The following is a 17632-nucleotide window of genomic DNA, read 5'->3' as shown; positions in this document are numbered from 1 at the left end:
GGAAGCTCAGTTCACACACTAATTGTTCTTTTGATGTAGAAAACTAACTTTAACAAAACCAACACAAGCTGCTTGTTGGGCAGTCGGCGAGTTGAGTTTATTCTGTGGTGCACGTCAGCTTCCTCAGATTTCTTCTGCAGCTAGCACACCATGACGCTGTTTTCAGAAAATCACTAGGTGCCAGAGGACTGCTTATCATATTTTTGTTCACCACTTGTTTGCTTAATTCCTAGTTAGCCGAACCGACAAGACTCTCCAGAATCCCCTTTGTCTCCAGTCCAAGAAAGAAGCAGATGGTGGTCATTTGTCATCCAGCAAGAACTTTAAAGGGAAAGTGAACATAACCCAGAGATTTATAGAGCTGCAAGGAAAAATGGGATTTCTTAGATTTAAATTGCCCATATACAGTTGGAATGTCTTCCCACTGCTTCTCTTTCTGTATGCAAAAAATCTGCCCATTGAAGAGTCAAAACCATGGACCAAATATTTTAGTTTTATTTAATTCTGCCTGGTGACTCAGAAGCTGATAAATCATGTAGCAGTGAGCACATTTCTCCAGAAGATGAAGTCATGGTATTGAGAGCAGATGCACATAAACACCGCCTGCTGGCACATTCCTCTCAGCCAAGGCTGTTGTTTCCATTCCTTCTATGTCTTCCAGTTCAGCCGCTGCAGAGACGCTCGTCATTAGACCAGACTTCAGTCAAGACGTCACAAACCAGTGTGTTAACACAACAAACAAACACGTTTTCTCTGACTTTTAGACACTTATTTCCGTCAGAAATACGCCAGACCTGTAAAACATGAGTGAGGACATGCAGCTTTGTCATTGGACATTGTACTTTGCCGTGCAGTTTTCCACATGGTTAGATATTTCGTACTACTATACATACACTACAGCAGCTGTAGATGAACAGTTACTCAGCTCTCTGGTTGATACAGCTAAAATAAGCTTTTAATCAACACTAATGCTTTATTTTTCTAATGTTGTTACAAAGCACAACCAGCTGGTTTAAGGAAAATAAATCCACCTGTGAACTGATGCCGTCTTCGTTTGGTTTAATGGTTTCTACGCCACTTTTAGCAGGAGTTCTGTACAGGTGTGTCATTCGGTTAATGTGATGATGCCGACTCCATTAGTCTGCACCCTAACCCCAATAAACATGACTTTCTCTTTCTGAATAAGACTCATGAGCTGAGTTCCCATAGCTGAAGCCATTCTGTCATGGTGGATTTAAAAACAAATGAACAATGCCCCTTTGGTTGTTTTTCTGTAAAAATTCTGCATTTCTTATTTAGTGAGTTTACTGAATACGAGTTAATCATAAACACGCTATCTTTTCCAAAACAGCCGCTCAGTAGAAGTTTGTTGTTGGCATTTGTACTTTGTCTCTTTGGCAGCTTTCCAGAGTGTAAATTTTCATCTGCTGGTTTCAGGATCTGTTGTTTGTGGTCGGATATGTAGCAGGCCAGTAATGAGTCAGAGTACAAATGTGTTGATATGTTTTATGCTCACAGCCTCCTGCTTGCAAAGAAAAACTCAGCAGCAGAGCTGAAGGAAGCTGGGACTATCAGCTGTAGTAAGATCGTTCTGTTTGGCTTTTGATAGTTAATTTTCTGCTTTAGGAGAGCATTTCCTCTAAATCCATTATTTCAATGTTGAATGTTGATCCCGACTTAACTGTTGAGATGAGAACTCGCCTTCTGATGAAAAAGCGTCAGTCATGTATTTCCTGCTGTACTCTGACGAGCTCTGTAAAAAATTAATAGACCAACAAATGATTAGAATACACCATTTAGACATAAAAGAAGTTGATTTAAGTCCACACTGCAGATCATCTTCACAGCTTCCACGTTTTCTTGGAAAAGATCTATTTGTGTCATGACAATTTGCCTTTATATCTTAAATTATTTGAAATTAATAAGGCCCTGATTTGAAATGCTAAACCCTAGATAATTAACATTTATTGATATAAGTGAACAGGTTTGGTGTCTTCCAGGCATAAATACTCTCTTGTTGGTTATTTTCATCTTCATCATGTTTATTAATGTGAAGTCTTGTATCTGTTCACTGCTGTCAGATTTAGATACTTCTGCTGTGTGCGCCTCTGTGAATGTGTGTGTTCAGGCCTTAATCACAACATGACTTAAAAATTGTTAAAACACACTTCTCATTTTGTGTGTAAGAAAACTCCACAAATCAATGAGATGAGTTTAAAGTGAGAGTGCTCAGTCACAAGTTCACACTGATGAGACTACTTCTGATTGGGTTTTTATATCCTCACCTCAGTTGTAAACAAGGTTTGGTCCAAAAGGAACTTACATGAAGCTGAGCTTCTCCTAGCTAAGCTTCCAGAGGTTTTCAGTGGTTTCCTTTATTAGCCACTGGGATGCTGCTGGTCAGGGTTTATTGCCCTGCTAAGCAGAATTTTTTTGGTGCCCCAGCTTCTTGCGAAACCCCTGCAGGGCCTCCATCCAGCTTCCACATTGAATAATCATAGTGGCTTTACCAGAAACCATGGCCACCAGTGATTAATCAGCCAGTTGTGCGGTAACGTGTGGAGGGGTTGTGACTCACATGGATTCACCCTTTGCTTTGAAAGCTGATTTTTGTCGATATGTTGCAGTATTGACACCCTTTGTCAGACAAGCAACTGTATCTGCACAAATGTGGTTTTGTAAATGTCACTGGTTTATTGTAAAAACATAGAATTCACTTTGCAAATTTGATGTTTTTTGCAAATACAATTTTTGTAAAAGACCTATGTTGTGTGTTTCCTGTTTTACTTGTGTGTTTTAAATGAGGGTTGCATGGACTTAAATGTGTAGTTTTTTTTTTTGCCTGAAACTGAAGGTGCTCATTTATAGCAACAAGAGATGTACAGTCTTATGAAAAGTCCCTTTTCTAAAGTTTTACATGTTGGGACTAAATTAAAAACCAGGTTTTAAAATGCAGTAAGTACAATGTTAGTAAGACAACATGAAAAGGACCCATCATCCCAATGTCTCGAGCTTCCATAAAGACGTTAAATTTTCATGCTGTGAAATTTTATTTTCAAGAAATAAGTGATCCCAAAGTCTAAATGGAGCTGGATGGCTTCAGGATGGGTCAAGGCCAAAACAAAGCAAGAAAAGAGATAACCTATACCAAAAAACAAACTTACCGTTCTAGTCTAAAAACATGCAAAAAGGACAATAAAAAGAAAATTTTATGTTATTGGATCAAGTTACGTGAAACATCTTATATATGACAAACTGGGAGGAGAGTAAGATGAGTAACTCATCTGGGATTGTCTCAGGTCTTCATACTGGAGGATCCTCCACAAGCCAATCCAATGTGAGTTCATGATTATTGGCCCAATTGCAGCCTGGCACCTGCACACTAATCACAAACCACAGCAGTTATAGCGGGACCAGGAAATGAACATGTTTGCATGTATTCTAAGATTTAGTAAGTTCACATGAAATGGTGGCTTTAAGGACACGTTGCTGAACTTTAGTAGATTTTCACCCTTTTCGCCCCCTACGGAAGCTCATTCTGCTTCCGTCTTGCATCCTGTCTCTTCTCTGAGTAAGGGTCAGTCCAATGTTGACTATTTTATCCCTCGCACTGTCTTTTTCTGTCTTCCTCTTCCTCTAATGTCCTTTTACTTTTCTTTGATGAATCAACCATGGTGTACTTTCAGAAAAGTCAAGTGTGTTGATATCAAGTTGCTAGAATGTGTGATGAAGTGGAACTCGGCTGTCAAGTGGTGCAGTTTGCTGGAAGGAAAAGATGTGTTGTGGGGTTTCTCAGCTGCAGGGCACTGCTAGGTAACAACAGCGCCAGGAATGTACATGATAAATGTCACTGTGCCAAAAAAAAAAGTCGTCAGAAACGCTCATTTTAAGGTCAGAACGTTCCATAGTGCTACTTGAACACAATCCAGGACACTGCTGGTGAATGTTACCAGCACACTGAATTTACTTGTATTAATCTGTATTAAACATCTGCTAAAAGAAGAAGAAAAAAATCTCCTCTGCTCTCTTATTATGAAAGACTTGCTGAAGTTCAAGATATTCAGCGTTACCATGGCTACAGTATATTTATCCATGTATACATAGATCTCTCAGGGCTTCAGGGCATACAAACTAACTTTAGAGTCTTGTTTTTTTTTACATCCACACAGTCTATAATTAGAACCATTTTCAGAAACTCTGAACTCCTTTCTGTTATCATGCTGTCAGTGAGGATTTATGTTGTTTAGAAACATGAATGAAGGATTTACTGCATGCACTACTTCCACTTTTTATTGTGAATCAGTTTACAGTATGGTTACAGTGTGGTCACATAGTTGAATAATAAGCTTCCAACCTGCCTGCTGATGATCGATGGTCTGACGCAGACATCAGTGGAAATCTAAAAAACTTTTTCCGTGCAACCAACAGAGTCAACACGATGTATTTTTCGCACATCCGCCAAGTTACCCGTCAGTGGAAGTGGCGAGGCTCTGCAGACTGCAGCCGTGAGCTGTCAGCCTCATGAATGGGCCCCTCCAAACAACTGCTATTATCCCCACAGGACAGCTCTGTGTGTGTGTGTGTGTCTGTGTGGAGCTCAAAGCTAAAAAGTAAATAAAAATAGTGAGGAAGACATCTGGGCATTTTGTTAAAACTGTGTATTTGGAGCTAAAATTGATGCATACACACATGAAACCTAAGTCTGGACTCACTGTTTGGAATCTACATGGAGGAAAAACATCTGCTAGTTTGACCTCAGGTGTAAACAACAAAGAATGCATCAATATGATGCAGGTTTCACTTACTTTCAGTCTTTAAGAGTTGTGACTGATTCAAACAGGGAAGCTAAAGACAATTGGGATACCATGACAGAAATACAGGTCTGCTGATTTGTCCACAATTCTGATCACGTCATTCAGATCAGAAGATGAATCTATTCTTGCTGCTACGCGTGGTGATGTTTGTATAAACAGTGTGAACAACACAGTGAAACTGGGTCACACCTTGTTTTGCTACCAAACTGCTCCACTTCTTGGTGTTATGAACAAAGTGTTGAATATTTTTAAGTTTACTTATGACATATTTTCTACATATTTGTTAGCTTCCAATTTACTTCAACCACATCCCAAAAGAATAGATCTGCCAGCCAACCGAGGAGATAGTGAAGTCAATGGTGTTCATGACAGCTTGAGCTGAATTTGGCTGGGATTACTTTTCTGGACATAAATGTGCCAAAAACAAACAAACAAAAAAAAAAAAAACACCCATAGACCCCTGAAACAGCTACAGCAGCCTGGACAGATGGCAGCTCGGCTTCATGGATCCATGCTGTTTATTCTAAAGTTAACATCTGCGGTCTCAGCAGGAACAGAGATTCATTAGATCATGATGCATTTTTCCAACATTTGGTGTGCAGGAGAGCCTGCATCTACATAGACCTCATATTTCTGCTCTGATGGGAGCAGAAATCCTCGCGTGACGTAACAGGTGAACTGTAACCAGTTCTCTGCTCAGCACCGCGTAAAGAGAGATTGTCTGAATTACTTCTGTCTGTCAGATCCAACCAGCCTGACCAAAGGAGACATTTCTGTTCACAGAGCTGCTGTTAGGTGGATGTTTTTGCTTTTCTTCATCCTGGTGGAAATTCAAGAGGTTTGCTTCAGAAATACTCAAACCAGTCTGTCTGCAGAATCAAGAAAACAGATGTTTAAATCTTTTTTTTTCCATCTGACAATAAGTCCTCTGAAATATCTCTGATCATATCAATAATTTCATAATGCTGTTGCTTATTTCAACATTAGCATTAGGATTTTTTAAGTGTTTTTTTTTTTTTTTAGATAAATAGCCGTAAATTTAAAAAAAAAAAGTTATATACATTGTTTGATGTCTGTTGCAAGCAGTCTTAAGTTTGAACTTATTTAAAGAGGCGAAGTAAATCATCTTCGTTTTCAGCCCTTTTATTTCCTTTTTAAGGGTTCTGGGAATATATGTTATGGAGAATTCAGAGTTAATTTAATTCAACCACACCAACATCTTTGTATTTTAAGTTTTTTTTAGTTTTACCAGGCCACAATTTCCTTTCCGGAATATGACGGAGGCGATGGGCGGAGTTTAGCGGGCGCAGTAGCCAATAGAAAGCCTGGGTGTTCTTGTCAAGCACAGCTGATTCATGAGTCAGTAAAGAGCTGCCCAGAGGGTTTCACTTGTTGCTGTGCAGGAGCTTCGACCGTCAGCTCACCGCGGAGCTTCGTTCCTGCTTCACTTTGTGTTTACAACCTGTCGGTAAACGGAACAACGGACCGTCTGTCCGCGCGCACCTCCGCCTGCCTGCGTCTGTCCCCCAGCGACTGCTTCGCTATCGGCCCTCAGGTAAGACTTTTTTTTCCATTTAACAAGAGGAGGTAACTTTACCTGGCTGCGAAAGCAGCGGTCAGAGCTGTTGATTAAAACATAAAGAGAAATTAAACACGGACTTATTTTCTCCGGTTTGGTGCGTGAGAAACACGCACGGACGGTTTGCGTTTATTGTATTTTTTTATTTCAGTTTTCCATTCATGCAGAGAAACATTACCTGTTATTAAGAAGTGCAAAGTGTATGTTTACATTCTCGATGTAAAAGGTGAGATCCACCAGAAACGACTGGTTATAATAATCACCAGAATCATGATAAATATTCCCCTCCTGCTGATATTGCCGAGGAACAAAGTAGGAACTGTTTTCAAATGCAGACCATGCATCAGAAACCTTTCAGAGGGTCCAGTCTCACTGGACTAAGGGGACAAGGTTCCACCGCCTCTTAAATTGGACTCCTGTTTGACTTTTACAGCAAAACAGAGGTCTGGAGAATGTTGAAGAGCTCATTTGAGTTGTTTTGAGCTGAAATAAATCTTGGACTGAGTATATCTCTACTGTCACTAAACCTTAGATTGATAAGTGATAAAATGCTTCATTCTTTCTGCAGAAGAATGCAATGATCTGACAGATTATTGAACAAAAAGGTCAGTTTGAAAGCACCAGAGACTGAAAACTGCAGCTGACCCTAATCCTGGCTGAAGTATGTTTTCCGTCTGGTTAGAGGAGAAATGATCCTCCTGCCCACTGGATGTGGGTTTGCTACAGGTTAAAAAATAAATAAACATGAATATTAAGGAACTGAGGAGGCAGACAGGATGAATATGATTTTACCCGATAATTAGCTGAAGGAACATGTAGGAGGAAGTGTGAGACCAGCACTGCTGATTTTGATATCATTCCAGATTTATAGTTTATTTACTTTCAACATGATCAATTTATAATTCAGGTCAGAAAACATTTAAATGGCTCGCTTCAGGACAGGAGCTGGGTTAAATGAGCCCCTCTCTGCACCCCATGACCCATTCAGTAATGCAGCATCAGCACTTCACTGTGTTGCTATGTCTGTCTGTGCATTGTGTGGATGAAGGGATGGTCTGTGTTTTGTTAAAATGCAGATGTGCGTAAAAAAAAAAAATCCTCTTAACACTTCTGTTACTTGTTGAAGGTGTTTTTCATTGTTGAGCTGGAAATGCAGGTGTAACTGATGGCAGAAAAACAACCTTGTTCATTGTGCATCATTAAACTGAGCAATTGTGCTTCTACTGAAACAGTCTGCTGGAGAAAAAGATCTATGTGTAGAAAAAGTGTAGAGGTGGTGGCTTTTCCCTTTTATTTGTATTGTTTTAGCTATTTTTACTGTAAAAATCCTAAACTAGAATTTTTTCTTTTTCTTATTGAAAAATGGGTGAAAATCAGAAAATGTCCAAAGGAAAATTGAAGACCCTCAGAATGCCTGTTGCTTGAATTGATTTAAAATCTTACAAGAAGTATAGCTTCTTGGGAGGAAATATCAAGAAATGAGTGGCGCAAGAATTGTCACAGTACTGTAGACAAGGCCTCGTTATCTGCTAAATAAATTTATTTACATAACAAAATTAGCACAGTCACGAAGAACTGATCTGATCTAATCTCTTAGGAGATGTCTGAACCCTCTCATTAGTCGGTTTGTAATAAATGAGAAGAAAAGTCACCTTTACTCATCAGATTAAGCCGTCTGTAGGCTTTCTGCCTGTTTGTTCCACAGCAGAGCAGAAAGAGCAAAGTTCAGGCTGGAGAAGGGGAGTCTCCCCCGCAGATAGTGATCAACCAGACTGTAAGTGAAGACATTCAACATGTCTTACTGAACTCGTATGAATGAATCAAAGTGGATTAAAACTGATAATCCTTTTTTTGTCTATCCTGCTGCACGTTTTCAGGGATTTCCACTGAAAGTTAGCCTCTTTTTTTTTTTTATCTGTGTTGCCATCTCTTACCTGGCACTTCCTGTGTTTGTGGCAGACGAATCGCTGTCGTGGATGGAAACATGAATTTCATCACAATCATTCTCCTCCATGATATAATGTGCACATGTAACCACAACTCCAGCGAGCTTCTTTTAACTGAACAATAAAGGGGTATTTGAGGTGAACGGTGCAAAACCTGCATCGTTGTGCAAGCACTGCTTTGTTTATTCTCTGTCTCAAAGTGACATAAATCCTCCAAAGTGTGAAGTCTTTCAATCAGAATTTGTTCAGGACTGTGAAACAAAGGGATGGCAGATTGTATCAGCTCACCGTGAACATTAATGGCTCACCAAAGTGACAAATGCAGTCGTTTTGCCTGTGCCGCATGCTTTAACAACTTTAAATGGTAAGGCTTGTTTAAAGAGGGACCATCCTGATTTATCAAAGCTTCAGATACAGATACACTTGAATCAGTTTATAAGTTATGGAGAAAAGACATTTTTAATTTCAGCTGTCACAATAATTCTGTCGCCGCCTCGTTTCTGACTTGCCAAACATTACAGCAGAAGTTATAATACCACAGAGGGCCATGATGACTAAGATGCAGGCCTCCCACGCAGACTGTGGTCACATAAGATGGAGCTGTGAATGTTTCAGTGTGTGTTTGTACTAAACCTCTGTAAGGTTTAAATTGTGTGCCAATGGCATTCTGGGGCACCGGGCCCTCCCCTGCTGCTCTAAAGATGACTGGCAACTCTCTTATATTGAAATCACACAAGACACATTAAAGGCAGTTGAGCACACCTACACAAACATTATTTTCACACTCTGTGGCATTTTGGCCAACAGGGATCTGGTTCTGCTGGGCCTGCTTCATCACAGGATGTGTGTCTCTGGGATGGTGATGTGAAAAGAGTTTTGCGGTGATTGGGTTTCTCTTCTGTGTAATAAGTTTAGTTGCAGCTGTCAGGTGTTGGTCAATAATGGGCAGTGTTGAAACAGTGAACAGTTTTGATAGTTTCACTATGAATTAACTGAAAGGTTGAAGTCGGGCTGCTTTTAGAGCGTCACTGCCATGTTGAAAGGTCTGATGAGAAGATAAGAATTCAACGTCATACGCAGGAGCAACATTTAAGACGAACTTTGTAGTGTTAAAGTTAAGTGCATAATGAAGTACAGTATGAAAATATAAGTAATGACTGATGCAGCTTCGCTGTATCTCATGAGATTTATTTTAGTTTTTTTAATGTATCTTGGGAAGAAGAAAAAACAAAATAAAAAAAAAAATATTAGAAAAGAAAGTGTAAATCCAGCAATTCAAACTACAATAGAGTTATACAGAGCAGGGAGAGCAGATTAAATCCAGTAAGCGACATTTAAGTTGTGCAACTTGTGCAAAAGAAAACAAGGTTGTCAGAAAAAAAATAAAAAGTCTGTAGAATTTTATAGGAAATGTGCCCTTTCAGGAGTTGTGAAACAAGTTTATTTGCAGATTTCATGCAGCAGTGGTTGTAAATATAGATTAGTTGTAATTATAGGTTGTAAATAAAGATGTTAGTTTGCTTTTATACTTCTGTCAATTTAACATAGCCAGTGTTGAGTCACATTCCTCCATTTAATTATCTCATTATAAGGCGTTATTTACAATGACTTGAGCAGGAAATTTGTAAATTGATTGTTTTATATTAACTGGAAAGTTTTCATCAGAAAAAGACAAAAAAAAAAAGACATTTGCACCATTTGGGGTCATTCATCGGATCTAAAGTGCTTAAATGTCCAAATAAAAACTGAGAGACCATAAAGTGTGACTGAAAATGGAGAAAATATGTTGCAAAATAATTAAATAAATAACTAAATCAATTACTTTATTGAACATAAAAATGGCTTCAGCTAAAATGATCATGTTTTACACATACAACTCATCCCTCAAAACATCATCTCGTGTTGTGTTTGTGCTGATGGGATGTGGAAACTCAAAGGTTTCTCTTTTAATCAAAAACAGTAAAAGAGAAAGTCAAACTATTGACCTTTTAAAGCACCGTGATGAGCCAACTGCTAATACATCTGTTAATGAGATCCAGGCACAGCTGCACTTTAAACACACCTGCTGCAGAGGCTGTCGGGTTTATTGCTGCTGTCAGAGTCGCACCTGAGGGAGGACATGTGATTGCTTTATAAAGATTTATTTCAGATGAAGAGTTTTGTTGCTTCAGCTGCTCGGAGAGCAGAAGCCAGAGCAGGTGTGCTGACACTCACCAGCTGACGAGTGTATGACGGCAGATTCACACCATCATCCTGTTTACAGCTGACAAAAAAACATCCAACTTTCACACCTGTGATGTCATTTATATTTGTGGACATTTACTGTAAATAAAAGTTTTAATCAGATAAATAAGGTGTGTTATCTGCGTCCTGTTCAGAGACACTCTGTGTGTGTGTGTGTGTGTGTGTGTGTGTGTGTTTGTTTAGTTGATTGATTGCTGGTGAATTTGCGTGTGTTTTCTCTTCCCCCTCTCTGACTCTTCATCTCTGCTGTGTCATCAGGAAGTCTGGTTTGATGTCTGCATCAGTCCTGTATCCGCGGCCGTGTGGACGTGTCAGTCTGGTCTGCGGTCTCTTCCTCCTGGCCTCCTTGCCGCTACTCGCTGCAGGTACGACCTTTGAACCCACCCGTCTGCTCACACCTCACACACTGTTGACACAACATTCATTTATTTATTAGCAGAGGTTTTAATAATCATCAGTGACATTAATTTCAATGGAATCTTTCTGAAAAGATAAACAGAAAAAACCCTGCAGCGGTGAAGTTTGTGACTAATTATAAAAGCATTAAATGAACTTTAAGCTGGAGTTTGTCCTTTTTTTTGACTCAACACGTGTTGTGAAGCTTTGCAACAAATCATCAGGTTTCTTCTTTGTCATCAAAAGTTTCTGTTCTTGTGGAGGTCACAGTTTAGTTTATAAAGCTGAAGGCAAACCTTCAAAATGTTCTCTTAGATCAGTAAAAGTCTTTGAATGTGTTTGATTGAATTCAGTCAGGTTGCAGCACATATAGTGATGTTTCAGCTCTCAGCTACACATTTGTCCCACTCTAAATGGGTTGGCGTTTGAGGTTAAGGAGGGTGTGGAGGTGGTGGAAACCACCTTCACACCCTCCAGACGTGTAGGGTGAAAGATGAGTAAAGAGAAGTTGTTTCGGCTACACGTGAAGTAGAGGATTTATTTTTTTGTCCTTGGTATGCAGCTTAAATTCGCATAGGTACTGGTCAGAAATCCTAACCCGCTAGAGAAGCTTTTATTCACACATGTCAGCTTTAGTTTGTAACAACAACATTAATTCAGTGTCCTTTCACACCACCCTACTGGGGTCGTGGACTCTTCATCCATCACATGCTCATCCTGACATCTCAGTAAGGATTCAAATGACACTACAACAACCAAGCTGAGGACACCCCTGCCTTTAGGTAAAATCTCTGGGATTTACACAAAATAATGACATTATCCTCAAAAGATGGGGAATAGTTGACTGGTGGCCAGTGCTGGTCTGAACCATCGGAAGTCTGCTCACAGTAGAAATCTACAGTTACAACACAAGTCAGCAAATCTGTTTCTGCTGGTGCAGCTGGTGAAAGGAAGGAAGCAGTGAGAAAAGCACCATGAGAATGTTTATCCTAAGCCATTAGGAAAAAATGCACATTGAGCATTGCTGCAGGGATGGAGGAGGGGAGAGGAGAAACCGGGTTTAACTCTGGTCAATATGAACATTAAAACCAGAAGTGAAAGCAGCTCCTCTCATCACTGTGTTTTGTGTTTCTGCAGGCAGACTGAGCAACTGCTCTCACCCTGTGCTGCCAGAACATGGAGGTTTCCGCTGTGATCCGAGTCCATGCCGCGGTTTTCCTCATAAGAGCAACATCCGCTTGTTCTGTGAGCCCGGGTACCATATCATCAATATCAAGAAGTCTATCTCCCGGTGCCACCACGGGAGGTGGTCAGAGATACCTGCATGTATCCCCATAAAAGGTACAACAGAATATACCAGATCAGAGTGTAAAATCTTTCATGTGAAGTAGCTCAACTAAGATTAATCATGTTGAGTAGGAGGGACAGAGGGTCACTCCAACTTCAGTTAGAATCATTCATAAATGTTCAGATCAAATGTGAAATAATTTTTCTTTCAGCTTTTTTAAGTGTGAAACTTTGCAGCTTCCTTTCATGTTTGCGTGCAGAAAATGTTCAGATCTTTTAGAGGTAATCGTCCAAAACAAGAAGCTGCCCTTGTTAATGAAAGGCAGAACAGAGTTGTCCATTAATCTATAATGAGTTCTACAATAGACCAAACAACTTTATTCCCCTTTTTTACAAACACATTAAGCAGGACAGATATTTGTGACTGGATTAGTATTTGTCTCATATCTAAGTCATTTTTATCTAAATTGACTTACAAGCTCTTACTCGTGCCCAAGCTCCAGTACATTGAGAAATTGTGGTGTGAGCATTAACCTCTAAATCAATTTAAATGACAGAGTACAAAGAGAACAAGAAACAGAGTATAAAGAAATGTGAATTAGAGATGTTAGCAAAGGAAAAATGAGTCTTCCACAGATTATTGAGAAAACAGGGAAGGGGAAACTCCGATCCTTGAAGGCTTTTGTCCAGCAAATTTTAAATGTTTTTTTTCTACAACACACATATTCAAGTTTAATGAGTTATTGTACAGAGCTTGACAACCAGCAGTTGGATCCATTTCATTTGAATCAGGTGTGTTGCAGCAGGAAAACATTCAAAACCTGCAGGATAGTGGCATTTGGAGTACCAAGTGACCTTTTTTGGTGCATGTTACTAACAAGAATGTTAGTACTGGGTTTCAGACTGTAGCTAAAACAGTTAAATAAGGTAGTGATGTGTTGGCAGCCCGGCTGGAGTTTGGAAGTTGTGTCATCTTAATCTCCTCTGAAACAGAAAGCAGAGGCTCTTGGGAAACTTTAAACATTACATGATATTTCTCGGCAGTGTTGACAGCGTTCCACGTTTACTACCTCCGTTTATCTACTCACTACTCCCCACTGTTTGGACTCTGACAGTTTAAAGTCTTCTTAGTCATTTTATGACAGTTTATTCTTGTTTACAGTATAAAGGAAGCAGAAGGCCTCATTCCTTGTTTCTTTTGGTTAAAATTTGCATTAAGGCTTATTTCAGACATCAGGTGTACATGGGTTGTCTGGCATTTTAATGCCTTTAATCAGCTAAATAAAAAGGAAAAGTTTAACTTTTAAGGGTGGTGTAATCTCACTCCTGCAGCATTAATCCTCATAACCATTAATCTGAGCAGCATCTGAGCAGCGAAGCTTTTTTTCAGCTATAGTGACCCAACAGCAGCTTTATCAGGTTGATATTTTGACCTACTTAACAGATCAGACTCTGCGGGGGAACTAGCAGCTTCACCCTCTTCAAACAAGTTCCGACTTCCTCTGTCGCCATTCAGTCATAGGCGCTGCAACAGGAAGTTGGAGCGCCGAAAGAGGAAGTGGGCAAAGCCACCATAATAACCATTAGACACTTCCTGTATGTTGATGCCATCTGAACCAGATGGAAACGTACCAAATAAAAACTGAATCTTTTATCTGATAATTGGTTTATGTTCCCTTTGAATTTTCTCACACACATGCTTCATTCAGAAACTCTTCCAACATGAGCCACCAAAACAACTCAGCTGCAAACACTTTGCATAGTGCTCTGACCCCACACCCATTCTTATGTTTTCTAACAGCATTAGAGATGTTCTTGTGATGGTGTGGAAGCTATTCTGGTTATTTATGAGTTTCTAATCTAAACTTCTACATAACATTTCACATCAGCGTTTGCAGTTTTTTTTCATTGTTTAGCATTTGTCCTTCTTCTCAGATGGCCCCTACATGAAGTCTGACAACAGAGTGAATGAGTCGATGCCCAGCATGGCCACAACTGCAGTGGGCGTCTCCATCTTCCTGCTCACCACCACCGCCTGCCTGGTCGTCAAGTCCCGCCTCTACCCCTGTCAGTCAAATAGGTGAGGGAAAAGAAAAGCAATAATCTCTGAAACTCTAGATCTCATATTGTCACAGATGCTATCATCCAGAAAGTAGCGAGGCCGTCTGTTCTTTTGGATCTGTTACTCTGGAGCGAATCTGTTTTATCTGCACATCATGTAGAACTTTCAGCTTAGGTTAACTCCTTCTCTGTTTCCTAGCAGCCGACGCTCCTCAGACCAATTGGACCTGATGGTGGACGGACTTTCTGTCTCTCTCCCCTCCTACGAGGAGGCGGTGTACGGCAGCTGGGGGCAGCGCATCCCTCCCTGTTCAGCTCCGGGACCCACACAGCTCCTGCTGGCTCAGGAGTCACCTGGCTGCAACCCGTCATCCCTGAGCAGCGAGTCGGACAGCAGCCACCACCCCCTCCTGTCCAACCAAGGCCCTGACAGTCCCCCACCCCCATACGAAGAGGTCCAAACGTCACATCCAAGAGACAGGATGAGCAATGCGGAGGTCCAGCATCACCTCTCCAATGACAAGGACACTTGACTGATGACCCACGGGTTCACGCGTGACTAAACTTTTAGTTTTGAAAGATTGTGACAGCTTACAATCTGCGGTGTTAGGGCTGCAGATGGTTCACCAGTTAAAACAGCAAAGGTGACAGCTGACTGTCATATTGCCTGCACTTTTCCTGCTTGGCTGCAACTCAGCAGCATCAGGACCTATCACATGCTATTTTAGATTAAGCTGATGAGCTCTGATTGGCCAAATGTCTGGAGGTAAAGGCCTGCCTGAGGAGGACTAAAGTACACTTATAAATGAAATGTTATTTAGTGTATTGTGGCATTTGGGGGGTGTAATTTGCACACGAGTCTGCTGTCTGCTGGAAACCTGCTAAAAAAAAAATCAGTTTTTAATGTAATTAAGATGAATTTAGGTGAGACTGGAAGGGGAAAAAGAAAATGGTGTACAAGAAGGTTTTTAGAAGACAGCAGTGATGTTGAGGTGTAAGTGTGTGTTTGTGTGTTTTCAGTGCTGTTCTGGAGACGTCGTCTATCCCTCCCGTCAGTGACGGGGCTAATTGGAGGCTTTCTTTTGTGAAGTCACTGGTGTGCTGTTACAGAAACCTGTGTTTCCATGGCAACTGACTATACCACTAGTGTCTGAGACTTTTGCACAGTTTCTCTTTAGGTCTAATCAGACTGCAGTGCAAAGGCTGCAGATTTAAAGCCAGCATGGTGTACAGGCTTTGTCACAACGGCTTGTTGTGGTATTTTAATAGATATAGACATTTATTTTGTGTACAGCAGATGTTTGTATGTATGTAGAGATTTAAGAAAAGCAAATGAATTTCTCCTGTGTTCAATCAGTGTGTGTGGATGAATATTATTTGATGTTGGATTTGAATTTACAGCTTCAAGTATTTTAAATATTCCTTTATTTACTGAATTATTTGTCTGTAAATCAGTGAAGACTCGTGGACTTTTTTTCCACAACTTGCAAAAAATGATTTGGGACCACATCCCTCAGATGGCCTGAAACAGACTGATTTTAGAACCTTCCTGTCTTATCTCACCTGCAGCGCTCCTCTTCATCACTCTGCAGAGTGGCTGATGCCTTCACAGACCTTGAATGTATTTACTGTTTAATTTTGTGGCAACAAACCTTAACTATTGTATAAATTTTAATATTTACAGATGATTATTTGTACATTGTCTTCTTGCACAGAATTATGAGATAATAAATGTAAAAGTGTTACTTTGTTTGACTTGCTGGTCTTGTTTTTGTGGCGTAATCAGAGTTAATTAGGATGTCCCCTGTTCATTAGTATCAGCAGGTCACACCTGATGGTTGAAAAGCAGGATCTTTTCCTGCAGCCTTTAACCAGATTTACCAGTAGGTTTATACAATTTCCTCATAGACAGACTCTTAACTACTACTGTAAGCTCAGAAAAATAATAACCATCTCCCCTCCACACACACACACCCACCCCCAGCAGTAAAGTTAATGATTTTTCACCATGTTGACAGAGAAGAAAGCTATTGGGGAACATTCTCATTGCTCAGAAAGAACAGCAAAGGAACAACTGAGCAAGGATGTATTCTTTTTGGTAAAACCCATCTGTTCCCTTTATGAAATTTGAGCATTTTGCTAGATGTGTTGACCATTTCTACATCTTGTGTTTCAGATTTATCTTTGGATTAACTAATTTTCTCAATATCGTGTTAATATACTCAGACATACTGACATTTACATCATTAAAAGCAAAAGGCTGAAAATATTCAAGTTAAACAAGTTTTGGCACCCTGTTCCTTTGAGCTGAACCAAGTCTCTCATTTTTCAGACATGTTCATGTCGCTCCAGAAAGTTTGTCTCTATCTTCTTTGTATTAAGTCTTTGTATTAATTAGTTTGGAGTTTGCCACAAAGGAGTGTTAGGATGCCAATATTTAAATCACATCTGTATGAGAACACATGTAAACTGTGTTTTTGTACATATTTATCTACTGCACCCACCCTGTCAGACCGTATACTGTGTATTGTTATTTGCGTTTGTGTGTGTGCTGTTTGATATCACCTGTGTGCTTCTGCTTACTGCAGCTGTACTGTTGCAACAAAGCAATTTCCCCACTGAGGGACTAATAACAGCTTCTAATTCATTAGAAATAATTCAATCTGGCATCAGGATATTAACTAGTTGTGTCTGTATGGAGATGATGGAGCTGTTGAGTTTGAGTGTGCTGTGCGGCGCAGCTTTCCCACTCATCTGTGTTTTTCCTGTGTTTTTTTGCTTGTCTTGTTGAAATGTTTCAGCCCAGGCTGGGACCCTAAAACTGTGGAGAATATTTTCACTCATGGTTGCTCTTGGTTTTTCTGCATCCATCTCCTGGTCCCCTTCATGCTGCAGAGAAACATCCCCACAGAACGATGCTGCCTCAGACACGTTTCAGTGTAGGGATTTTTGTTATTGTGTGGTTTTAATCAAGTGATGCGCAGCGTCAGGTTTCACATGCTCTTAGTCACCATGACCAAATCATTCTGACTTTATCAGATGAAGGGGTTTGACTTTTTTTTTCTTTTTTTTTTTAGATGTTGCTACTCCAGCACACCTGATTCAGATTAATGAACTTCCTCATCAAGTTCTTTGTAAACACGTCAACGAGCCATTCATTTAATTCAGGTGTGTTAAAGTGAAGTTACCTGTTAACCATGCAGTGTCAAGAGCAAGAAACACTAAAAAACAGCAGAAATGTTCATGAGTCCTGTTATGGCTCTTGTCTTACAGCTCCTCAGACTCTATCATTCTGAGCTTGTTAT

General features: G+C 40.1%; 1 protein-coding gene across 2 annotated transcripts; it reads left to right on the top strand.

Annotated features, from left to right (window-relative positions):
• The first annotated feature begins 6186 nt into the window (after positions 1 to 6186).
• zgc:152863 (uncharacterized protein LOC562658 homolog) lies at positions 6187 to 16072 on the top strand. 2 transcript variants are annotated; one of them, XM_041995414.1, is made up of 5 exons: positions 6187 to 6369; positions 10842 to 10948; positions 12117 to 12320; positions 14202 to 14346; positions 14530 to 16072. In XM_041995414.1, the coding sequence occupies exons 2-5, from the start codon at positions 10855 to 10857 to the stop codon at positions 14858 to 14860; spliced, it is 774 nt and encodes a 257-aa protein (XP_041851348.1). In that variant the 5' UTR covers positions 6187 to 6369; positions 10842 to 10854; the 3' UTR covers positions 14861 to 16072. The 2 variants fall into 2 exon arrangements, with proteins under 2 accessions (XP_041851348.1, XP_041851347.1); XM_041995413.1 differs by having other exon boundaries at positions 14527 to 16072.
• Positions 16073 to 17632: the final 1560 nt, after the last annotated feature.

The sequence above is a fragment of the Melanotaenia boesemani genome, chromosome 9 (genome assembly GCF_017639745.1).
Source record: "Melanotaenia boesemani isolate fMelBoe1 chromosome 9, fMelBoe1.pri, whole genome shotgun sequence".
Taxonomy (NCBI): Eukaryota; Metazoa; Chordata; class Actinopteri; order Atheriniformes; family Melanotaeniidae; genus Melanotaenia; species Melanotaenia boesemani.
This window is presented reverse-complemented; position numbering and strand designations above follow the sequence as displayed.